This window comes from Notamacropus eugenii, chromosome 5 (assembly GCF_028372415.1).
Source record: "Notamacropus eugenii isolate mMacEug1 chromosome 5, mMacEug1.pri_v2, whole genome shotgun sequence".
In the NCBI taxonomy this organism is placed as follows: domain Eukaryota; kingdom Metazoa; phylum Chordata; class Mammalia; order Diprotodontia; family Macropodidae; genus Notamacropus; species Notamacropus eugenii.
In genome coordinates this window covers 246,381,599-246,408,104 of record NC_092876.1, presented here as the reverse complement: position 1 = coordinate 246,408,104, position 26,506 = coordinate 246,381,599, and the positions used below count along the sequence as shown (strand labels likewise).

The following is a 26,506-nucleotide window of genomic DNA, read 5'->3' as shown; positions in this document are numbered from 1 at the left end:
GACTCAGAATCAGTACAGATCTCCTATATTTACTTACTCCTCATAAAATAGAAGCATGGTTTTGTTTTTAGTCTACTCTGTTCTTGTGTGCTTTCTCTTTTCTTATATATGTTGTGACAGAAACAATATCCTAACGCCTCCCCCCATGAAATGTAAGAAATTTAAAGAAAATCTTAAGAGGTACTGAAATCATCCTGAAAACCTGATTGACTCAGGAGATTAAAGTTTCAGATTGTGACCTCATTTCTTGGTTGCTGGTATAAAAGGTTCTCCTAGGCATACTTTAGTGTTTAACTGGCAGACCACAATAGGTGATTCAGGCAAGGGATCTCAAACAGCTGAATCAGTTGGGGGTGTCCTCAATATACTTTTAAAATTCTCCTGTTATAGCTAAATAAATCTCCTTTTGTTAACTGTTGGATGAGTTATGTGTCTCATTTTATTCTAATGCTGAATTAAACTACCACAGAATTAAATTAAACCTGAATCAGACACAGTCTGAAATACATGGTGCCCTTATGTCAGAGCCTTTCAGGACACTAAGGGCCCAAGCATCTTATGCTATACGGCCTGCGAGGGATGCAAAAATTTTTTGAGTGGTACCACCTGCTAGACTAAAATCAGCTCCCTAGTTGCAAGCACATAGTTCACAGTATTATAGAAGTTTCATGGAAACAGTATGAAAAAGGTTAACATAATAGCAGCTAACATTTACATAGCATTTCCTATGCGCCAAGCATTGTGCTAAGCCCTTTACAATTATCATCTTATTTGATCCTCACAACAACCCTGGGCAGCAGGTACTATTATTATGTGAATTTTACAGATGAAGAAACTGAGGAAACCAAAGGTTAAGTGACTTGCCTAGGGTCACAGAATTAGTAAGTGTTTGAGGAAAATTGGAACTCATCTTCCTAACTCTAAGCCCAGAGACTGAGCTGTGTAGTTGCCTAAAAAAATAAAACATTGAAAACAAGAAGAAAAAAAAAATAATAGGTGAATGAGCACCCATTATTCCCAGTCATTCCACAGTATAGTTTCCCAGAGTCACAGTCAGAACCATGAGAATTGCTCAGTCTGAAGACCTTCCACAAATCTGGTCTTTGTCTGCTGTTCTCTGCCAGTAATTTCAAGAACAAAGGATTGACTCTCTCCCACTTCCCGCTTTTTCTTTGCCTCTTTTCATGCCTCCTTGGCCTTGCTTTCCCAGGCTGAGCTAACTAGCCATAACAACACCTGCTGACTCAGCTTCTCAGGCAAGGTGAGGGGAAAGCCATGTAGTTCTTTATCTCTGCTATGCATGCTAGGAAAATCCTCAGGAATTCATCTTCTCTTAGAGGAGTCTTCCTATCTTGGGAGTGCATCCCTCATTCTACAGATAACCCCCTCTCTTAGGGTATCTCCTTTTTCTTTCCACCTCTCTCTCCAATTTCTGCTAATTATCACCTTGCTCCATTATATTTCCCCCTTTCATAAGGTACAGGTTCCCTTGGGTCACTATTATTCTCCAAATTCAGTTAGAGAAATGGGAAAAAAAAGGAAAGTCTTAGCAATGACTACTTTTCTTCCAGTAAGTCAAAATGTGCAGCTGCTGCAAATTGTAAGATACTTTATACATCATTGATACATAGCACCTTTACATTCAGAAACAATATCCAGTATTCGATTCTCATAGACAGTAAATAAGCATGCAGAAATTTCCATAGGCACTCTACTAAATCACTTATGTACATTAAGCTGTCCTGCACCGTCAGAAGCCTGTAAGCTCTGTGGATGAAATCCTTACTCATTTCATCCCCAAGGGCATCACTTCATAGCCTAGTCAATATTTGGAGAAACCGTATGCCTCTGAAGTGACCTCCTACTGTTTCTAAGTGCTCTATAATTCTATAAGGTAAAATTTCACAGATTCCAAATTGGGTGAATGATGCAACTTAAAGACTAGTCATTAATGGTTCAATGACAACTTCACTGAGTTTTCCAATGGAGTATTCCATGTATCTATGCTTGGCCCTGTGCTGTTCATAAACATTTTCATTAATGACTTGGATTAATGTATATAGATAGCAGGATGACACAAAGCTAACAAACTGCATTAAAGAAAATCCATTAAGATCTATACAGGTTAGAGAATTGTTTTTTTAAAAAAATGAAACTCAATAGGAATATGTATTGTCCTATACTAAGTTTCAAAGAATCAATTTCACTAGTATAAGATGGAAGGAACATAGTTAGATAGCAGTTCATCTAGAAAATATCTGGGGCTTTTGTGGAATTCAAGCTAAGCACAAATTTACAATGATATAGTGGCCAGGTGAAGCATTAGACAAAGGTCTGAATCTGAAATTAAGAAGATCAGAGTTCAAATCCAGCCTCAGACTCTCTTAGCTCTGTGACCCTGGTCAAGTCATTTAGCCTCTATTTGCCTCAGTTTCTTCATCTGTAAAATGGGGATAATTATGGTACCTACCTCCCAGAATTGTGAGGATCAAATCAGATAATATTTGTAAAGTGTTTTCCAAACTTTAAAATGCCATATAAATGTTAGCTAGTACTTATAAGTAGTAGCAGTGGCAATGGTGGCAGTAGTGGTGATAATAGTGGTATAGTGGTAGTATAGTAGTAGTAATAGTAGTAGTAGTAGTAGTAGTAGTAGTAGTAGTAGTAGTAGTAGTAGTAGTAGTAGTAGTAGTAGTAGTAGCGGTGGTAGTAGTGGTGGTGGTGGTGGTGGTGGTGGTGGTGATGGTAGTTGTGGTGGTAGCAGCAGCAGCAGCAACAGCAGCAATTGTTTCTCCAGTTTCTCCAGTGCAGGAGCCATCACATTCATTGCCTCAACCCAAAGTGTTTAAGTCAGTTAATTCTTCTATTATAAGGGAGAATGGGTTTTGTCTGGTCTGTCACTGAGATTTCTGCTGGGAGTACAACAGGCATAAATGGGGCTATTTCTAGGTTTAGCTTTTCTGAGGTTGGAATGATTTGCTAAAAATTGAAGTGACTAGTGTAATTCCATATTGCCTAAAAATGCATCCAAACATGATTTCTTCTTATCAGAATCACCTTCAGATTAGAACTGCTTGACAGTTGTCTGTCTGTAACCCAGAGATGAAGACTTCATTGGGCCAAATTCCTTTGTTCCTTCCATTCTCATTTAGTAGTCCCATCATTTCCCTAGTGGTCAATGGATGATTTTTCCAAATTGTATTAAAAGAGCCCCAGTCACTTTCTTGAAGTATTTTATATGCTAGTGGACCAGCTAATTTCTTTATTCCTTGTTATAGTCTGATCTGCTCTCTATTAACTGGCCTTGTGTTTTCCAATAACACCAAAGTTGTATAACAAGACCCTGTATCCAGGCTGAAAGTCATCACTATGAGTATTAGAACACTATATGTTTCCATCTTTCATTGCTCTTGCAGAAGTCATAGCTAGGCAGTATGTTTCAGAAATAACAGCTATGAGTCTATCAGTCTTTTCCATCTTTTTACAATCCTGAGCACGTCAATGGGCAACTGAGGTTCTTATCCAAATATTGACAAGTATAGAATAAATCCTATAAATTAAATACAAGTCACCTACAAGTAGCACAGTAAGATGTATACTAAAAATGTAAAATGTTTAGTTCATTGAACCTTTACTCTGTCCTGGAGGTTCCTGACTCATCAAATTGCATAAAATTAAAATGTTTGGACCATGGATTCCCTTGGGTGTGGTAAGGCATTGCTCTCAATTTAATTGCTGTAAGATGGTAATTATCTGGGGTAACTAGGTGGTATAGTGGTTAAAGCACCAGGCCTGGAGTCAGGAAGACCTGAGCTCAAATTTAGCCTTAGACACTTACTAGCTGTGTGACCTTGGGCAATTCACTTAATCCTGGTTGCCTCAGTTTCCTCATCTGTAAAGTGAGCAGGAGAAGGAGATGGCAAATCACTCCAATATCTCTATCAAGAAAACCCAAAATAAGATCACAGGAAATCAGACCCAACTGAAAATGACCAAACACCACCACCAAAGGAAATTATCTGATCAACTTCCTCTCAAAATCTTGTCCCAAATCAGAATGGAAGCTAGTAGGGAATCTATACAGTGAAGGAGATTCCTTCAATAAGTCTTTGTCCACTGTTGAGTAGAAATTTTCAACTCTGACCAGAGATATTTACTACTTGTGTAAATCACGGTAAATCACTATGTGTTATATAATGCTATGATGTGTTTTCAATAATTTTATATACAACTACATTATAACTGATTGTATTATATTGTGCCATGTCATTATGTCATATCATATATCGTGTTATGCTATTCTATTATTATATTGTATTATATGAATCATGCCTCAATTTTCTCACCCATAAAATGAGGTTTAACTGTAGGCTCTGAAGGTCTTTCAGCTCTAGATACCTGATCCTATGACCCTTTGATTATATGCCCTCTCCTTTTAGCCAGTATTTCACCTCATGGGTCATCGTTCTATCTTTTGCCTTTTGCCAGTCAGTCTCATTGACCCTGAGTATAGAGGGTTAGATTAAAGCTATGTATTTTTTTGTTACATTCAGGGGAAGTCTCAGGGGAAGTCTCTGCCATGTTGTTCTGTGTCTGTTTCATATACCATTTTTTCTTTGAGTCACAATTTCTCTTCATTCAGTCTGTAGAAATCATACTTCTTATTGACACATGAGACCTGTGGGACAATCTCTATCAAAGCTTTTGCTTCTTAGCTTATATTAAACATTGAACATAGAATTTTCCAAGGAAGCTATCTGACTGTTAGCATTAACATTGCCATTTGTTAGGCTATTGGTCAGTCAAGTGAGACACAGTGCCTGAATTATACTCAATGAGCAAACACAGTTTTGGGTGGCAGTCCATTTAGAGTCAAAAATTCTAATTTGTAAACAGGATAATGGGTGTCACTGTCTTTGAATCCCCATCTCAAATGCAGTAGATTTCTGGCCGTCATTACTTTCCTGAAACGTATCAATCCTATAAAGTTTTGTGAGCAAAATGTTTTGTAAAATTGAATGAACTTTATAAACATTAGTTATTTGCTGTTGTTTTAAAATTACTCTCAGCTTATCTAAGTCTGTGCATACCCTAAAGAGTTTACCTGAAGGTGCAAAAGTTAATACTGGCTTATGTTTGTGTGTGTGTGTGCATACATGCATTTGCGTATGTGTGTGTTTGGTATTTAATTAGGACCTTGAAGACCTGATTACTTCTCTCATTCTAGGGTCTCCAAATGGTATCATGACCATCCTAATGCCATCCCCCATTTAATAAATTGTAGTACCTTCCTATTACTTCCAGGATCAAATATAAAATGCCATTTGGAATTTAAAGTTCTTCACAGCCTAAATCCTTTCTGTGTTCTTATACTTTACTCCCTTCTCCCCATTTTACAATTCATTGGCTCTGTTGTTCCTCACGCAAAACAATCATCTCTCAAACCTGCGATCTTTCCCTGGCTGTTCCCTATACCTAGAATTCTCCCCTTTTCATTGCTGCCTCTTGGCTTCTCTAGCTTCCTTCACGACTCTGCTCATCTCATCTTCTATAGGAGGCCTTTCCCAGTACTCCTTAATTCTAATACTCCACTTCCACTTACATTGTTTATATCTTGTGCTTCTATTAGCATGATAACTCATACATTAGAATGATAGCTCCTTGTAGAACCAGGAGAACATTGTACACAGTAGTAATCACATTGTGAAATGACTGACTAGCTTTGACAGACTTGGCTCATCTCAGCAATGCAAGGACCTAAGACAGCTCCAAGACTCACAATGGAATATGCTCTCCACATCCAGAAAAAGAACCATGGAGTCTGAGAGCAGATTGAAACATACTATTTGCTCTCTCTCTCCCTCTTTTTGTGTTTCTTCTTTTTCATGATTGCTCCCATTTGTTCTAGTTGTTCCTTACAATATGACTCAATATGTTTACTATGAATGTATATATATATATATATATATATATATATATATGTACATGTGTGTGTGTGTGTGTGTGTGTGTGTGTGTGTATAGCCTATATCAGATTGCACAGTTTTGGGGAAAGAGGAGGAGAGGGAGAGGGAGAAAATTTAGAACTCAAAATCTTCTGGAAGTGAATGTTGAAGCTAAAAATAAATAATTTTAAAAAGAATGAAAGCTTTTTGAAACAATTTTGCAAAATTAACAGAATAAGCTTGGCCCAGATGAAAAGATTTAAGACCTGTGTCTGCAGACGTGGGAAGTCTGTGGGCATAGAACATTGCATATGATGTGGGTTTTTAATATATTGACTAATTTTATTGAATTTTTTCTCTTCCTCTTTTTCCTAAAAAGAAAAATCTTTATTATAATACCTCTCTGGCAGGGACAGAAGGATGGTAATTCATGGGGATACTTAGATGAAATAAAAATAAAAGATATCGATAAAAATATACTGTTTTAAAAAGAGTGTGAGATCCCTGATGGCATGTTAGCACATTGTAAATACAGAATTCTTGTTGACTTAACTTTCCCTATCTGAACTTTCCTTCTACCCTTCTACCTGTCATTCCTTCTAAAAAAAATAAAACAAAACTATTCACGATGATATCACTGAGGGGCTTTGCAAATAGCAGCCCTGGAGGCAAAGTGGAATCTCTGATAATAAACACCAAAGCCTAGAAATATTTTCAGATCACAAAAGTCTCTCATTTAGCAAGGATAAAGTGCTATTGTCTTTTAAGGGGTAATATTCACTCCCTGTTGAGATTCTGTGCGTCCCATATATTTAAGAGATGCTTACTTGTCTGATAATTTTTACTCACAGCCTCCAGCCTAGTCAACACTTTCAACCACTTTTCCTTTTGCTTTACTAATGCCTTTACAAACACAGTGAAGTAATAAAAGTAGACTTCAGATAGATCGTGATTCATCATTTTGGCCATGGGCTACTGAAGAGAAGCCAGCACCAAAGAAATTTTTGCAGTATGTGGTCAAATTGCTAAAATGCCACTTACTATATTGTCCTTATTGGAGAGAAAAGCTTTTCTTTTCCTACCGTGGAAATATGAGACCTACTATAAAGGTCAATTACTGAGAATGACTAACTGCTCATCTGGCAAAACAGAGTCTGCTGAATTGGCAGGATGTATTGATGCAATTTAGACTATTTATTGAAGGTTCATGGGTACATTTTCATTGTAATTTTCCCAGTCATTTTTTTATACCAAATATAGTAAAAATGAGGAATGTGAACTCCACATATAATACAATTGTATAGAACATGGGTTTCCCACTATTACTTTTTGGTCACCATTTCAACATACTGCATGATTCATTCCCATATTTATCTAAGAGTATGTTTGTATATTTTCTAATTCACTATAGAATTTAAATATATCTCTCATTTAATCAACTAAGCTAGGAACCCATAACCAAGTCATCAAATATTATTTATTTGATATGCTGGATAAATCTCCTTTTCCAATAATAGTTTCTCTTCCCCACTCCCCTTTTTCTATGTATATAGACAGAAAAATATAGATTTATAATATGTATATATATATACATATATATAAACTAAATCTCATGATGTCCTAGGATTAAACATTAATTGTATAGCATACAATTAATTAACAAAAAATTAATAATAAAAAAATGTCATAGGTAATACTACATTTGATCTATAAGAAACATCATAGCTAATATTACTTCGTATTCTTATTATAATTACAAATGACTTCTCTTCTGGGAACAAAGTTCATTCAGGATAGCATACCCTCTTCATCCTCTTTGCAAGAGAAAAGTTATGGAGTTCACAGAGAAAGAAAATCTTTTTATTTTCTCTAGCTTCTCTACAGCCTTGACATGAATACAGTATCACTCATGACAGTTTCTGCTTAGAATCCTTCACTATAATTTTTGTTATAATATTTCTTCATAAAATAGCAGTTATAACAGTTGGAACTTGAAAGAAGTTTTCCTTCATCTTCTTTTTCTCTGTCTTCTCCATAATTTATTTCATCAATCTTCATAGATCAGTGTTAAACTCATACACTTTTCCTGACCCCATAGTAACGAATGCCTCATGGAATGACAATTAAAAATGTAACTTCTAGGTTCTCTGCTATTAAAGCGACATAACAGTATATACAATGTTTCTTGCAACCATATTTGCACCAGTAATGCTCATGATACATAAGGAATCAAAACTGAGGAATATCACTAAATAGGAGCATTTTTATGTATTTCTTGAGGTCCTCCATCTCAGAGCAGGCAACTCTCTGAGACTGATTTCAGAATTGTTGTTGATACCCTCATGGCCAGGGATGATGGGGAGTATCAGCTGTCTCAGCAGTTTTTCAGGGGACAGCACTAAGATAGTCATAAGTGCTTTGCATTGCAGTTATGATGGATTCAAGTAGTCTATAGCAGATTATCAGCAATAGCTTATAATTGATAAGTGGCATAAATCTATCATTTAGTAAATGTATGATCAGAAAAGGAGACTAGCCATGTAGCCAAAGTGGGAGATGATGAATGGATGGCATAAGTACATCACAAAATCATAAAGAGACCAAAAGGAAGGCACTCAACATAGACTGGATTGATCCCAAATATAATATTTATGGAAATGCATTGACAAGAATAGTACATTACAAGAAAGTACAGACAAATTCTTCTGTATGCCATTAGAACTACCTACATTAATAGAACATGTATTCACTGAAGCGTATAATGTACACAGCATTATAATTCATAAATCAATTTCATATGCATTCTCTATCTAGTCTTTACAATAACTCTGTAAAGTAGGCAGTACAGGAATGATTATCTCCATTTTATAAATACAGAAACTGAGGCTCAAAGAAATTAAATGAAAAGCAATATGATCTAGCAGAAAAATACCATTGAGGAAAATAGAGTGATGATGGAGCAGCAGGAAGAATTTCAGCAATTCCCCCACTCCAAACTTGTCCAGACATCTAGAAAACACACCAGAGCAAATCTTAATGTCGAAATCCAAGAAAAAAGTCACAATGAGTCATTTTTTCCAGCATAGGTCACCATAGAGAGACACATGGAAAGGTCTTTAGACGTTGGTAACTGGGTCTAGCCAGGAGAAGAAGCATGGAATATTCCAGCACTCAGGGAGAAACTGTGTGCCAGAGGAAGAGGAGGTTCCAAATCCATAAATGAGTCTCTGTGAGAAGTACAGGTGCAAACAGGCAGGTTTGTCACTCCCCATCCGGTTCTGGGTTAAATCCAGGGTGAAATGAGGAGGTACCTGTGCCTAGTTGTGTTATTCCAGGATAAAGAGCCATTTCAGGCATTAGGAAGTGTATTGATAAAGCAGGAGGTTGCAAATAAACAGTATCAAACCCAGGAGCAAAGTAATGGTCTTAGTTCTAGTCTCCAGCCCTATGTGAAACCTGCAGAGAAATAAGCATAGCAGAAGTCCCATACCAAGGGGGACCCTGCAATCCCATCTGTCTGAACTAGCAGAGCTCTCCAGCTAGCTGATAGTGGTCAGATCCAGCAGCAGTCTACTGCTTACAGACCCCCAAAACCAGGTCAGGAAATTGCAGAGCTCAAAAAAGGAGGGCAGTCACCAGACTTTGTCCTGAATCAGGACGTTCCTTCACTATAAGGACACTTAAAGCTGCAGGTTCTCAACTGGAGCTACCTCTGAGAACCTGGAATAACACAATATTCAATATTCAGAGAAAGCAGCAATAAACTCATCCCAGAACTTCCCTCCAGAAATGCACAAAGTCTAATCCTAATATAAAGTCTATAGTCTGGACGTGGACTGGAAGAATGAAGAGAAAGGAAGGAAGGAAGCAGGAAAGAAAGAAAGAAAGAAAGAAAGAAAGAAAGAAAAAGAAAGAAAGAAAGAAAGAAAGAAAGAAGGAAGGAAGGAAGGAAGGAAGGAAGGAAGGAAGAAAGAAAGAAAGAAAGAGAGAAAGAAATAAAGAGAGAGAGGGAGGAAGGAAGGAAGGAAGAAAGCACTATTATAACAAGATATTATGGTGACAGGGATGCATGCTCAAGATAAAAACCCAGAAAAGATAATGACTTCAAAACATGTACAAGTCAAGCCTAAAAGTAAAACACAACTGGCACAAAATCAACTAGAATATCTAAGGGAGAGGAAGCAAGAATAAAGAACTTAGCTTTTTTTTAATGAAATGAGTGCACTGGAGAGAAAAAAATTGGAAAAAAATGAGAACTATGGAAGAAAGTATAGGAAAGGGAATTGAAAACTTGGCACAAGAGGTACAAAACTTTGGCCAAGTAACAAACTCCCTGGTAACGAAAAGGGACCAAGTTAAAGCCAGTAACTCCATGAAACAACAATGAATTTGAAAACAAAAATAAAGAGCCTGAAAAAATAGAAGAAAAGTAAAGCATCCCATAGCAAAAAACCAACTGAACTGGAGAACAAATCAAGGATGAAAAAAATTAGCAATCATTGTACTACTATAAAAAATATCCTAGACATCATATTTCAAGAAATCTTAAGAAAAAACAACTACTGCCAAGATCTCTTAGAACCAGAGGACAATGTAGAAATACAGAATGCACTGATCACCTCCTTAAACCCTAAAATGAAAAGTCCTAGGAATATTATAGCCAAAATCCATGACCTCCATGTTAAAGCAGAAGGGGAAATGCTTCAAGAAGCTAGTAAGAAAGAATTCAAGTACCAAGGAGCCATAGTCAGGATTATGGTTTCAGAGCCACTACTTTAAAGTGAAGATAAGGAAACAGAAACAGAGACAAGACAAATTAGCCCAGGGTCACGCATCTAGTAAGAATCTAAGGTCTCATTCAGATCTTCCTTAGCTCAAATCCAGCATTCAGCCTTCTCTTCTACAGCTGTCTCTCAATTATAAGTTTTATTCAGAATTTTTTTCTATTTTATCTAGTTGCTACAGATCTGGTATTTGAACTCTTGTCAATAAACTGAAGGCAGTTTTTTACTTGTGGGGAGAAAGTGGCTAAATATGATAATAAACATTTTAATTTACAATCACTAATGTATCATATCATTCTCTCCTTCTGAATTCTGTTAATCAATATAAGGAATTTACCCAGCATCTCTCCTAGACTCAATGGAAGGCTTTTGGCAGCAACTGTTTTGGTGCATGCAAAATTTTCTATGTTGTCTCCAGATGGAAAAATGAGCTGGATTCTGTTCTAGAATACGTTACTGTTTTAAAGCGACATTATCCTGAATTCCTCTGATAATATTTTGATAATAAGATGCATCATATGAATGATATACCCCCAGGCTCTAAAACTCCTGAAGGATTCTTACTATGAAATGGAATATTCATACAATTTTTCTTCCTTCTTCCCTCCCTCTTTCCCTTCCTTTCTTCTTTCCTTCCTTCCTTCCTTCCTTCCTTCCTTCCTTCCTTCCTTCCTTCCTTCCTTCCTTCCTTCCTTCCTTCCTTCCTTTTTCTTCCGTTCTTCTTCGGGAAACCAGATTAATTCAGTTCAGTTAGCTAAAGTACTAGAAGCATTTCTGTGAGACTAGTGAGTTAACTAAGTATGAGGTTAAGGCAAGAAGTCTCTTGGAATTTCATACCGAATTTTTCATCCAATCAGAATGCAAGTGGCACCTCCTCCACTCAATCCACATTCTCTGCCCCACCTCCCGCAATCATGATGATGTCCTAAAGACCTTTTATACAAGTGAATCTAAGCATTGTAGACAGGCTTCCAGGGTATAGCTTTCAAATACACTCAGTTCACATTTCTCTCAGTTACCTAGGAAAATATATATTCAGGTTTCTAGTACCTGTATCATTCATTTCTTATAAAGAGTCATCATCTAATTAACAAGAAGCTCATTCTAGGCAATTCGTATGTTCAGAGTTATAAAAGAAACATATTCCTAAAAACTTTGTTATTGTTCAGTTGTTTAGTCCTGTCCGACTCTTTGCGACCCACTTCACAGTCCCTAGGACCACAGCATGCCAATGCCGTCCATGAGGTTTTCTTAACAAAGATACTGGAGTGCTTTGTCATTTCCTTTTCCAGTAGATTAAGGCAAACAGAGGTTAAGTGACTTGCCTAGGGTCACACAACTAGTAAGTGCCTGAGGCTAGATTTAAAACCTTATCTTTCAGTCATGAAGGTTCATCCTCCTGAGTTCAAAGCTGGCTTCACACTTACTAGCTATGTAACCCTGGGTAGGTTGCTTAACTCTGTCTCAGTTCCTGATCTGTAAAATAAGCTGGAGAAGGAAATGGCCAACCCCTCCAATATCTTTGTCAAAAAAACCTCAGTTAAATTAATTGTTGATGGAGCTGTGAACTGATCCAACCATTCTGGAGAGCAATTTGGAACTATGCCCAAAGGGCTACAAAAATGTGCATACCCTTTGACCCAGCAACACAGCTTCTAGGACTGTATCCCAAAGAGATCATAAATATGTACAAAATATTTATAGCAGCTCTCTTTGTGGTGACCAAAAACTGGAAATCAAGGGGTTGCCCATCAATTGGGGAATGGCTGAATAAATTATGGTATATGAATGTAATGGAATATTGTTGCGCTATAAGAAATGATGAACAGGAAGACTTCAGAGAGGCCTGGAAAGACTTATATGAACTGATGATGAGTGAAAGGAGCAGAACCAGGAGAACTTTGTGCACAGGATCAACCACAGGATTTTTTCAGGTAGACTCAGAACTTCATAGCAATGCAAGGACTCAAAAAATTCCCAATGGTCTTTTAAGGCAAAATTCCTTCCACATCCAGAGAAAGAACTATGGAATTCAATCACAGAATGTAGTAGATCATTTTCTTATGTATTACGTTTGGGTTTGTTATATGGTTTCTCCCATTCATTTTAATTCTTCTGTATAACATGACTATAGGAAAGTATGTGTAGAACCTATACAAAATTTTACGCCATCTTGGGGAGGGAGGGGGGAAGGAGGGGAAGGGAGGGAAAAAAAATCTAAGTTGTATGGTAGTGATTGTAGAACACTGAAAATAAATTATAAAAAAAAAAAAAAAAAAAAAAGAAAACCCCAGTTAGGGTCAGGAAGAGTGAGACATGACTGAAATGACTGAACACCAACTTCCTGACTCCAGGCCTGGTTGGTGTTCTATCCACTGAACCACCTAGAAGCTTCACCTAAAAACTTTAGAAGGATTAAAATTTGAAATCTATTCATTGTTCTTCTCTTTAATTTACAATTCAATTTACTCATCTCTTTTAATAGTGCTAGTTCATGTGTTTTATTTTTCCTCTCAGTTTCTAAATTTTATGTTTGTTATGAATGAAAATGAAGTCTAGGAGCCAGTAGAGGGAGCTTTGTTGCCACAAAGCTATTGCCTATTTAAAAAAAAAAAGTTAAGGAAAAAGTAAAAAATACTTTGAACACTTCATTGTATTTATAAAACAATGAGAAAAAATACTGAAATCATCTACCTTAACCCATCAGCCCCCAAGGTATTTGTTCAATGGATCTAGATGACTCTTAGGTTGTATCTGTTGGCCAATTACCAGGAGAATTGAAGTTTTATTTACATGGTATTTACTGTAGTGGCTCTGATGGGCTCTGTTTTGGCCTATTGAATAATTACATAATTATGGAGAAAAGATTTATCTTAGAGATCAGAAAGGACTGGAAAACTAGGAAAAGGTAAATGAAAAGATTAGTTCTGAATTATAAAATCATAAAAGCCCATGCTCCTGCATCTAAGCAAGATGTTGGCAAGGCCTTGGATTTGTTATTGAGGCATCAGAATTTTTGCTTTTTTACTTTTTCTGCATACTACTATTTGTCCCATTTTTAAAAAAGTTTTATTTTTCTGATATGCTGTCATAGCTATTTTCTTCATTGAAGAAAGTAGTTTAAATCTTCTAGAAACTTTATGATGCTGATAAATTATTCAATGTATTAATCTTTAAATATGTGGCCAACTCAGTAATTCATTTTTGCTCTGAATCTATAAATTAGTCAAGATAGGTAGCTCCCAGAGAAGAAACTTTCTGTCTAATGAAGATTAGTAACTATTCTGTCAGTTATATTTTTAGAGAGTGACCTAGGAAGCTGAGGAGGGAAATGGTTTGTCCAGGATCATACGGCCAATAGGTATCAGAGACAGGATTTGAACACAAGTCTTTCTAATTCTGAAGACAGCCCTCTATTCTGGAAACCACGTTACTTCTCTCATCTTTTGTCCTCAAAGAATATTCCTTGAGGTCAGGGAGATTTTTAGCTTTGAATTATGTACTACTAGGTTTAGAGATTATCTAGTTCAGCTTCATTTTAAAGGAGGAAAAACTGAGGCCAAGAACAGGAAAATTAGCTGTCCAAGTTTCATCATCATGGCAGAGACCAGATATTAGCCCATACCTCCCAAAGTGTAGCATGGCATAAGGTGTCAGTTAGGTTCAACAGTTCCATTTCCTGAAGTAAAAAGGTCAGATTAAAGCATTTACTATTCTTCCTGTCTAGAACAGAGTCAGAAGGGATATAAGAAGGCCATTCTGGACCCCTCCATAGAAGGGTGGGATTTGCCAATGGGAGAAGAGGGATGGGCCTTGCAAAGACATATTCCAAGGTGAGTAGGCCACAGAGGTGGTAGCTTGCGTAGGAAGTCCCATGATGAGCAAGCAGTGGAAGAGGAATGATTTTCAAGTCCACAAAATCAGGAGGATAGCTAGAAGAGGGAGGAAAACAGGCCATCCTGCACCCTTCTCCAAAATGGAAGCCCCAGGAGAAGCCCATGACTTTCAATCATCCATGACATGCATATTTTTAGTGTAGTAGATCTAAGCATCCTTGAACTTCTAGCTAGAAAGGACTTCAAAGATCACTTATTTCAATGTTGCCATTTTACACATGAGCAAAAAGAGGCCCAAGAAAGGAAATGACTTCTCCAAAGACACACAGTAAGAATCTCCACAGAACTGAAATTTAAACCAGATCTTCTGACTCCAAAAGAAATATTCTTTTTTGCTACACACTGTCTATTCTGTTTGCTGACATTATTCATTTAATTATTCTTTGCTGAAATATTATAATTTCAGCAACTTCATGTTTTATGGGAATTATGCAGAATCATCCTTCTCCACCCCACCTCAGCCCCAGCTAAATCACAGATCCTTCCTTTGTACCTTTTGTTAACTGTGACCTCACATTGTGTTACTCTTTTCTGGCTGTCTTGTTATACTGTTACTTCATATTGATTCAGTTTAAAGTCAACAAAACTTCCAATGCCTCAGAGGAACTACTGTCCAGCCACAGAAATCTCAATTTGTGAAATTGATATTTTTTAAACAAAAGTTAGAATTGTACATTGATCTCCATTAAATTCTGTCTTATTATATGTGGCCCAATGTTCTAGTCTGTTGAAATTTCCTTGGATACTATCTTTTATGAACTAAGTATCTCTTATAGCATTTTATCATCTGCAGATTTGATATTCACATCCATATGCCATCATCCAAGTCATTCATAAAATATTGAACAGTATAGGGCAAAGGACAAATCCCTAAATCATACCATTTTAGTTAACATTGGCCACCTAATGATCTGGGATTCAACCAATTCCAAATATCTTATTATCAAGTCTATGTTTCTTCATCTTGTCCATGAGGATAGAATAAGAGAGCTTGAATGCCTTGATAAAACTGAGGTTTTCTGTGCCTATACTTTTCCCTGTATTAACTCCATTAAAAAAGAATCTTCATTTATTTCAAGCTGTTTTTGATGAAGCCATGCTGGCTTTTAGTTATCGCTACCTCTCTTTCTAAATATTCACTGTCTATGGATAGGTTCCCAAAATGTGTGATACCCCCTTGGGGGTGCTGGAATGATGCACGGGGACAATAGTAGTCTCAGATGCAATTGAGGGGGGCTGAATAATAATGAAAGAATAAAATTGACAGAAATATAAAGAAGAGAAGAGAATATTGAGAAACCATTCTTACATGTCTCATCTATTATGCAACAGAGTTAAAGTCATAGTGATTACGTTATTTTCCAAATAAACACACAAATGCAAGTTATAACTGATCAGTGGTTAAGTCTGCCTACAAGTCTTAACAAGCAAGTATTGACAGGTGAGGGTATCAGGTATTGAAGGGAAGTCCAGTATGGATTGGCAGGAATACATGTGTGTAATGAATTGTTTACAATACTATACAATTACATGATGTGATACTGTGTCACCAAAATTTCAATGCAGAAAAAACTCACAAATTTACAGTAAATTATTAAATTTAAGATGTGTTATTTAAAATATATATACATATATATATTGAAACAACCCAAATTTCATAAAAACCATTAAAGGGTTAAAGAAAATAGAGTTCCAGGAGTCTTGGAGTAATTTTTTTAAAGGAGGTGGTAAAGAAAATAAGTTTGGGAACCTCTGATCTATGCCTTTAAATCATACATTATCTAATTTTTGCCTATAATCTAAGCCAGGTTTATGACTCTGTGGTGTTGGGATTAAACTTTCTTCTCATTTTTTAAAATTAGTGCGACATTTCTCAGTTCTGTAATATTTTTTTTATTTTCTAAAGTTTGTCAAAGATCATTGACAATGGCTCGATGGCAGCAAATAGCTGCTAGTCCTTCCAGTTGCCTAGGATGGAGTTCACTGGGCCTACTGATTTAAACTCATGATGACAGATGGATGCTCTTATTTTCTCTTCACTTTTCTTGAGTTTCAAGTCCTTTGTAACCATTTTTATTCTGTCCTTTTCAATTAGGGTCATTCCTTGTTGCAGAGAAAACACATGTCAAATAAGAATTGAGAAGCCTGTGTTCTCTGGGTCATGTATTATCATCCCATCTACTCCATGTAGTATTCTACCAGTCTTATTGCATTCTTATTGTACTTTAATTCTCCTGACACTACACTAATATTTTGCCTCATATTCTAAGTTATAGATGCCTTTTAAAACAGGTGATCCAGTAGAATTCCCCAATATAGCATATAATTCACATGACCACTCAATCAACAAATGAGTAGACTAAAAAAAACAGGCATATAATTCTATATTATCAGACTAAAGCAAAAACTTGAGAATAAAAATTATTCCTACCATACTCATAAGTTATTATCCTATGTCTCTCCTTCCCTTGAGAAAAAAGCTTGAGAAATCCATTTACAGTGGGTGACTACACTTCCTCTCATCTCACTTCTAAATCCTCTGCAATCAGCCTTCCAAACACATCAATTCAACAGAAAGTATTAACTTCCAAAGTTACCAATGATCTCTCAGTTGCCAAATTTAATAATTCTTTCTCAACCTTCATTTTCCTTGTCTTATGTGTAATATCTGCCATTGCTGATTACCCTTTCCTCCTAGAAACTGGCTCCTTTCTCAATTTTTCATGCCAATGTCCTCTCCTGAGTCTACTCCAACCTATTTGACTAAATGTGGGTATCCCTCAAAGCTCTATTCTGGGTTATCTTCTCTTTTTGCTTTTAATTGATTTAAATTCAGTACCTTATTAACTCTTTGAAGGTGATCCCCAAATTTACATATCTAACTCGAGGTGCCAGTTGATCATCTCAGACTGGATATCCCATAACACCTCAAATTTAGCATGTTCATAAGAAAACTTGCTTATTATTCTGCCCTCAAAACTCTTCCCTTTTTTTCAAATATTTTTATTCCTGTCCAAGATACTGTCATTTTCTGAGTCACTAAAGTTAGGAATCTCAGAATCCTCCTGTAGGCCTCACTCATTTACTCCACATATCTTCTCTGTTACCAGATGTGTATATGATTCCCTTTCCTTCCTAATAGCCACCGCCATACTTTAGGTCCTCATCATCTTTCTTATAGACAATTGTCATAACCTTGCTTTATTCTTTTAATTTCTTTTAAAAAAGATGTTTTCTAATTCTGAGCCTCAACAACAAAAGAGCTTTTCTAGACACTATGTGGGGCCGAAAAAGAGGATTACATATCAAACCATAAATCTCTTCAGCTTGTGCCTTCAGAAAAAAAGAAAAAAGTAAGGCTGCAACCTCCAAGACAGTGTTAAATTGGACAATTCCATGAAGAAACAATAAATTCTGCTAGAGATCAGGAGAAATAGCCTCAAATACAAAGGAAAGGAACAAGACTATTCTGTATTCTCTCTCTCTCCCTCCCTCCCTGCCCCCCCCACCCCCACAAACCTGACAAGAGATCATTCCTAAGAGCAATGAAGCTCTAGATGCAACCCAAGGTGACTTATTCTGCAAATCTGAACTTAACCACAAATGAAATAAAATGAATTCAATAATGCAGAGGAATCTGAAGCATTCTTTAAAAGAAAACCAAACTGAGGAGATTACTTTTTCTCAAACACCCCAAACTGCAGAAATGCAGGAGGTTTGAAAGAATGAATACAGCAGTTAAGGACAACAAAAGAGTGGTAGCAGAGAGACTGATAAGAGACTTCTAAATTTCTTTTAATTAGGTCTATTTTTGCTTTTCCTTTGCAGGAGATCTTCATTGCTATCCCTGTCTTTTTTACTTCAGCTGAAGCATAACAGATTCTACTTACAGTCCCTTATCTTAACTCTCTGTATATTTCTGTTTCAAGTGTGTTTCTTGTAAACAACACATAGTTGGATTCTGGTTTTTAATCCACTCTACTGTCCACTTCTCTTTTATGGGTAAGTTCATCTCATTCACATTCTCTGCAATGATTACTGTACATTTCCCTCCATCCTGTTTTCTTCTATTTATCCAAAATTTATATCTATTTATATTTATATCTTTCCAATATTTATGTCTATTTATATTCTTCTGTTAATCTATTTATCTTCTCTCTTTTTGTCCTGTATTTCCTCTAAAGTTTGTTTTGCTTCTGACCACTGCTTTCCATTCATCATTCTCCCTTTTATCACCTTCTTTTTCCTTTACCCCCTTCCTCTCCTACTTCCCTATTGGGGAAGATAGATTTCTGTGCCCTACTGAGTTTGTTTACATTTTTTTTCCTTGAGTCAGTGTAGATGAGAATGAGATTTGAATGCTGCCTGCCAGCCTCCCTCCCACCACCAAAGGCAAAGCTCTTCTTTGAGTGCTTCTTTTATGTGAGATCATTTTTACCTTTCTTTGTCTCCCTTTCCCCTTCTTCTAGGAAATCTCTCTTCTTCACCTGTCCATTTATTTTTTTTTTTTACATTGCCCCAACATATACTCTCTTTATATATAGAATCCTTCTAACTGCCCTAATAATGATAAAAATTCCTGGAAGGTATATCTATCATTTTATCATGTAGGAATGTAAAGAGCTTAACCTTACTGACAACCTTATTTTTTTAATGTTTACATTTTTATGCATTTTTTTTCTTTTATGTTTTACCATTTTATGCTTTTTCTGAGTCTTGTATTTGAAATTTAAAATTTCTATTCAGCTCTGGTCTTTTCATCAAGAATTCTTAAAAGTCCTCTCATTACTCATTTTCCCCCTTGAAGGATTATATTTAGTTTTGCTAAGTGGGCCATTGTTGATTGCAATCCTAGCTCTTCTGTCTTCCAGAATATCATATTCCAAGCCATCTATTCCTTTAACATGGGAGTTGCTAAATCTTGAGCAACTTTGACTTTAGCTCCACAATATTTAAATGATTTTTTTCCTGACAGCTTGTAGTTTTTGGTTTTTTCTTTGACCCAGGAACTCTGTAATTTGGCTATAATATTCCTGGGAGTTTTCATTTTGGGATCTCTTTCAAATGTTGATTGCTGGATTCTTTCAATTTCTATTCTCTCCCCAATTCTAAGATTTTTAGTATAGGGTTGTTGTTTTTTTAATAATTTCTTGAAAGATGATTTCTAAGCTCTTCCTTTGATAATGGCTTTCAGATAGTCCAATAATTCTTATATTATCTGTCCTCAATGTATTTTGCAGATTAGTTATTTTCTAATGAGATACTTAACATTTCCTTCTATTTTTTCATTCTTTTGACTTTTTTATTATTGTTTCTTGTTATCTCATGGAATCATTAGCTTGCAAAATTCTCATTTTTAAGGAAATATTTTCTTCAGTGTACCTCTTTTTCCATTTGGTAAATTTGTCTTTTTTAGGAGTTATTTTCATCAGTGAATTTTTGTGCCTCTCCTTCCATTTGGTCAATTTTATTCTTTAAGTTTTTTATTCTCTTCAGTATTTTTGTGCTTCTTTTACCAAGCTTTCAATTGTTTTTTTTTCCATAATTTTCTTGCTCTGCTCTCATTTCTTTACCTAATTTTCCTCTACCACTATTATTTGATTTTAAAAATCTTTTTTAGGTCTTCCATTAATTCTTATTGGGCTTGTGTCCAATTCACTTTTTTTCTTCCTTCAAGGTTTTGTTTATAGCTATCTTGACTTCATGTTCTTCTTCTGAGTTTGTGTCTGGATCTCCCCCGTCATCTTGGTAGCTTTCATGGTCAGCTTCTTTTTTGTTGTTGTTTGGTTTTTTTTTCAAAACATTTTCTTGATTTTGACCTGTATGTTAAAGTTGGGCTCTGTTTTTAGTGTGGGGTTGAAGGGGTCACAAGCTTCAGGCTTTTTTGCACTGCTATTTTCAGAGCTAGTTCTGGGGGTTGGGGAATTTCTTGATGCTTGGAAGGTGGTGTGATTTGGAGAGAGCTGTGGTAATGGCTCTCCTGCTCTGCATTCTAGTCCTTACCCAGGAAGGCCCCTGAGCCCTTGTGACCAGAAATGGTACTATTCTTTAGGGGCCCTGTTCCCTCTTGATCAAAAGTGCTCTTCTTTGCCCTAAGACTCAGTTTTCATATCTGTTGCTGATTCTATTGCTACCACCTAGTCCTACCACTGATATTTCATCCACATGGTCTCAGGGCCAGCCTTCATCAAATAGAATTTAGGCTGAAGAGATTTTGTATCTAGTACTCTTAAAAATTATTAATGTGGGTTTTATATATATATATATATATATATATATATATATATATATATATACACACCCCAATATTTATTGTCTTAGAAATTAAAACTGATAAATTTAAAAATATATATTTAGTGATCCATTTTAAATAACAATAAATGCCTTACTTGTTAACATAATTTATTTTATGAAAAAATAATTATATTTTCCAAAATAAAAAGTAGTGAGAAGAGTTGCATTGTTTTACATATGTTGGCAAATCACATTAAATTCTGACTTAATAGAAGACAGCTAGATTCTCATAGCTGTTCCTGCATTCAATGTGCTCTGACATCTTGTTTTGATTGAAACATATGAAGAAAATCTGGCTTCACAGAGATAGGTAGTTGAAAAAGGAAGTAATATTTTAGTATACAAATAATATCTGGGCATTATTATGAATATAATTTTGAACTCAAGGACCTCTTGAAAGAAGTTCAGGGGTTTTTAGATCACACTTTGGAGAACCATTAGTATGGAAGAGAAAGTGTCGGGCTTAGGAATCAAATCCGACCTCTGACATGTGTGTGGTTTGGGGCAAATCTTTTAACTTCTATATGCCTCAAATAAAACCCTAGGATTTATCTAATATGCCTCAGGGAGACAGCAGCCTGCATTGGTGAAGGGAGATTCCCACACCATGAACTCCCCATACTGAGAAAAATCATTGATTCTTCGGTATACCATATAGTGCCACAGCCTATGCATCACAAGTGGTTGATGATATTTGCTATTTGATTAGTTAAAAGTAAAGCATACCTTGGCTATATATCTAAAGAAAAAAATAATGGGCAAGGTATAGTATGCATAGTGTAACTGGGATAACAGGATTTCCTCACCAACCCTTCGTATCACTTTAAGATTTAAAATAACAAAGTCATAGTTAAAAATTAGCTACTGACAAATGCTTAGAGACAAAAATATAAGTGCTAAGGAGGAAAAGCCTTAAGAAAACTTCAGACTGACTCAAGTTTATAAAGAGAAGAGTCCTACTTAATCTGTGTAAATAAGCAGACAGACACACCCTGAGCCAATTTTCCCATTATGCTCTTCTTATAAATTTAATTCCCATTGGAAATCTAGCCTTTTTGGAAAGTAACTTGACATTTATTTCAACTTCTGCTTAGCCAGAACCATTCTGAGTAGAGGCTACCAATGACATTAAATTAAATTAGTTCTCAGCTGCCAACTAACAGAATTAAACACAAGCTACAGCAATTGGCCCACTTGAAATAAATAAAGGCAGTGGAGTCTGGCAGAAGAACTGAGGGAAAGAAGTGGTGATGTAACCTCATTTTCATCAATTCTTTAAATTTAACATTTTTCTCTTCTCTCTCTTTCAAGGGGAAAAGAAAATTGGTCTTCTTACCTTCAGTGTCTCTTTTCTCTAAGTCATACTGCATATGCCTGCTGAATTTTATACTTATATTCTAATCTATAAATCTGACCATTTTGCTTACCTACTCAAGAAGCTTCAGTGATTACCCCTCCACCTTCCTTGCCTCTAAAACAGGGGTAGGGAACCTGCGGCCTTGAGGCCACATGTAGCCTTCTAGGTCCTTGGGTGCGGCCTTTGGACTGAGTCCAAGTTTTATAGAACAAATCCTTTTATTAAGGCGATTTGTTCTGTGAAATTTGATTTAATCAAAGGGCCGAACTTGAGGATCTAGAGGACCACATGTGGCCTGGAGACCACAGGTTCCCCACCCCTGCTCTAGGACAAAATAAAAACTTCTCCCCTGACATTGTTCATTCTTCCCCTTCTTGCTCCAACCCATCTTTCTAGACTGATTTCACAATATTCCCTCTCATGCATTCTATGTTCCAGCCAAATCGACCTACTTAGTCTTCCCCATTCAGGACAGTGTCATCTCCCTGTTCATGGAATCCTCTTCTTCCTGACTTCTCCGTCTCTCAGAATCTCTACTTTAATGCTCAGATCAAGTAGCATGCCTTTCAAATATTTTTCCTACATCTCCAATTGCTACTGCTTGCCTCTCACAAGTTACTTTGTATTATATATACAAATATGTGAGTAGGTATATATTTATGTATGTTTGCATGCATTCATGCATTCATGTATTTGCTTGTTATACACATTGCCTCACTCCAGTAGAATATAAATTCCTTGAGGAATGTTTTTCACTGTATCCCCAACACCTAACACCTGGCACATAGTATCAGTTTAATAACTGCTTATTAAATGCAAAGCATTTACAGGAAGCTAGGGCATCTGAAAAAGAAATATACTGGTGGCCTTTCTTTAGAATAATATGGTTAAAGTCACACTGAATAAAACTCAGCACATTTCTGTTGAAATAGTAACATGGGTGACTACAAAGAGACTAAGTAAATAATAGATCTAGAAAGTGAAAAATATGAAATTTGTTGAAAAGGGTTTTGAGGTTCTTTTTGATTTGATGCAAATGGAACAACTGAAACCTCAGTACTCAAATCAGGCAGTTCCTTTTTTATTAAGTGTAGTTCCATGCAGCCTTCCAAGGGCCACTTAATAACCCCAGGTGAAAGAGGTCACACAGTCATTCTGTTGGGTCTGAGGAGTTCTTTTGGGGCAGCTACTAAATGGTGGTTGGAGAAGTCCCTACCCTCTGTGTAGCCAGTCACAATGAGGGTATGCAGGATCTGGTTTTCACCTAGAATTGCCCATCTAGGGACATTTCCCCACTGGGCTTATGTCATTTGTGTAATGTTTCTCCATGGCCTACCACAAGTGACCCTGATGCCAGGCACCCAATAATCAAGGTGTCCAGTGTATCCAGTTGTATCAATTCTCAACCGTTTGTTTACCAGTTCCACTGAGGGAACTGTTAGCCTGCATTATTGTCCATTCTGGTAAACACATTTCTACCTGTTCTGGGTGCCCCCAAAATACCTGCACAGACAAATAAATGCATGCTACTGATGCCCTAATATCCTTATACTTGGAAACCATAGTTGTCATTTACATTGCTGCCTGAGGGTAAAGTGTGGCTCCCTTGGCCTCTCAATCTTTTCCAATCAGGAAGTCACGGCATCTTATCCTGACTCCTACACCAAATATTCTGGGAAGGGTTCTAGGATTCTTTCTAATCTGGTAAAATGGAATACCACATTAGGTCAAAAAAACAAAAACAAAAACAAAACTTATGTCGGGTGAACATGGCTCCCTAAAGCCTTCCAAGACCTGGACAATAACTGGATGAAAGCAGTCCATTGTCCTTCCATTTAACAGGAGGAGCCAGCTCCCTGAGGGGCAGGGAGGCAGTCCATAAATGCTCTCTGAGAGGTGCCTCCTCTCTAGTAGCCCTCTACAGGAGGGTGCTAGGTCTGCATCCCAGATAGTTCATGAGGGTACAGCTTCCTATAATATCTGGCCAGCTGCACCCATGTTTTTTCCATGGCCTATCACAACTAGTAGCAACATCATTTTGCACTTTTTTGCAAAAGGACACACACATATACATAATATACACATATTCATATATGTATATATGAACAAAGGAACCTAAAAAGGGGCAGGACCTTGTTGCTTCATCACTAGACTTGACCAGATATGAAAATGGAAAGATGTTCACTATTGCTGATACAATAGGACATTTCAAGATACCATGCAAAAGTCTCACATAGCAATTAGCTTTACAAAAAGGAATCACAGGGTAGCATTAATAGCAAGAGAAAGTGAGGGATGATGAAAGACTTGACATAGTTTTGTTCAGAATGGTAGAATCAGTGGCATCTTCTGAGTTGTCCCCACGCCTAAAAAGAAGAAATTCCTATCCTACAGTACCTCCTGAAAACATCTTGGGAGACTGATGGAAAATATTGAAAGAAAACATCTGCTTGCTCTACTTGCTATATATTATAGTGTGTTACTGGAACTTGCTGTAATCATTAACAAAAGCTGCTGTTTGTAAATCTTAGCTGACTGAAAGTAGGGCATTAACCCTCATTAATGCTAATGGATATGATATGCATCAGTTGCAGCCTAGTGAGAAAGGAAGGCATAGATCACTCTATTTTTAGTACCTTCATACTGACTGCCATACATACTTTACAGTACATTGACTCAAATAGGAATGAACTGCAATTTGAAAAGAATTGAATCTGTTTTTAACACTAACCACAGCCTTTGGGATCAATAGGAATAAAATAAGAGGTAAATACCTGAATCAGAACTAATTTAAAAATGAAAGCAAACCCTTGTAAACAATAAACTCTTTGGAAGATAGCTAATTAAATCTGTATATCTGTAATCCAGTATTAGTGGTAAGACTAGCATGGAGAAGTTGGGGCTTTAGCCCAGGACCTGACATGGGAATGTAGGAAGTTCCTCCCTTCTCTCTGGCAGGACAGTAGCCAACATCCCTTTCTCCTATGGTTTACCTTTCCAATTGGGTGGACTTTTCCCAATGCATCTGACCCGTGCCAGTTGGAACACTTAGGATCAGGGGTGAAGATCAGTCACAAAGGTAGCATGACCTACTTGATATTTCCCTTTCCCGTAGTAGTCCTAGCCCTTCCATCCTAATCCTTATCCTACCCTGCATTCTATTTCCATTTCCCTTTGAAACCTTCTATTATAATATATAAAAAGACAATGGATTTAGAGAGAAGACCTGAGTTCAAATCCTCCTTGGGCCATCTACTACCTGTACGACCTCAAGCAAATCACTTCAGCTCTGTAGACAATGATTTCCTGTAAAGTGACAGGGTTGTACTAGATCTTTAAGGTACCCCCATCTCTGGATCCTGTTATTCCAGCTTTCTTCTTTCACTTTCCATCTTCTTATGGTTATTGAGATCCTGATTTTTTTTGAGGATAATACATAGCTTGGTACCCGCTTGCAGGATCAACAGGAAAAAAACCTGGCGTATTCCTTATTCTCTATTGTTATTTTTAGACTCTCTTTCTAACACCATCAATAATCACCTTTATTTTGTTCAATTTTGTTCAGAGGAATATTAATTTTTTGTTGATGTTCATAACAATGAAAAAAGATGGTTTTTTTTCCAAAGTAGTCAGAATGATATAGACCCATCACATAAACTGTCACTGATCAAAGGGATCTTTTTTTTTTCTAACAGGATCTCTTTTGCTAGCTAATGACATATGAATGACGCTGATTCCTTGGGGAAAGTGGAAAATGATCTGATCAGTTTCTCTATTGTGGCTGCATACTCAAGTTCATTATGTTTTTAAATCTTCTAAAGAACTGCAGTCATTAAGGATATTCATCTGTTCAAATAAAATAGAAAGCTCCAACCTTTCCTTTTCCTAAGTCTTTCTTCTAAGACTTAAAGCATTTTGGGAAAGGGTACCTTTATTTTCTTTACACACATACATATGTACATAAAGAGCTTTTGATTTTTCCACGGATAACCAATAAAAGAAATACAAGAAGAATCTGTGAATTACTGGAGGATTCCTATGTCAGTGACTGGATATATCCATTAAGATGTCTGAAGTACATACAGATTAAGTGAGTTGCCCTGAGGCCAAGCTAGTAGTAAGAATCAGAAGCCAGATTTAAACCTACCTCTTTCAGGCTCTGTACCCAGCAGCAAGTTTACTTCTGCTTTGTCAGTGTAACTGGCTATGGTACAATAAAACAAGAACAAAA

The 26,506-nt window shown here is 36.5% G+C and overlaps 1 protein-coding gene across 3 annotated transcripts in view; it reads right to left on the bottom strand.

Moving 5' to 3' along the window:
* PPP1R1C (protein phosphatase 1 regulatory inhibitor subunit 1C) overlaps positions 1 to 26,506 on the bottom strand; it is a 190,120-nt gene that overhangs the window by 44,497 nt on the left and 119,117 nt on the right. Inside the window, exon 5 of one of the 3 annotated variants that reach the window (XM_072612571.1) lies at positions 26,423 to 26,479. The exons of the other annotated variants lie outside the window; for them this stretch is intronic. Within the exon in view, the coding sequence (XP_072468672.1) occupies positions 26,423 to 26,479 (57 nt within the window). The remainder of the gene's footprint in view (positions 1 to 26,422; positions 26,480 to 26,506) is intronic. 3 annotated transcript variants of the gene reach the window in all.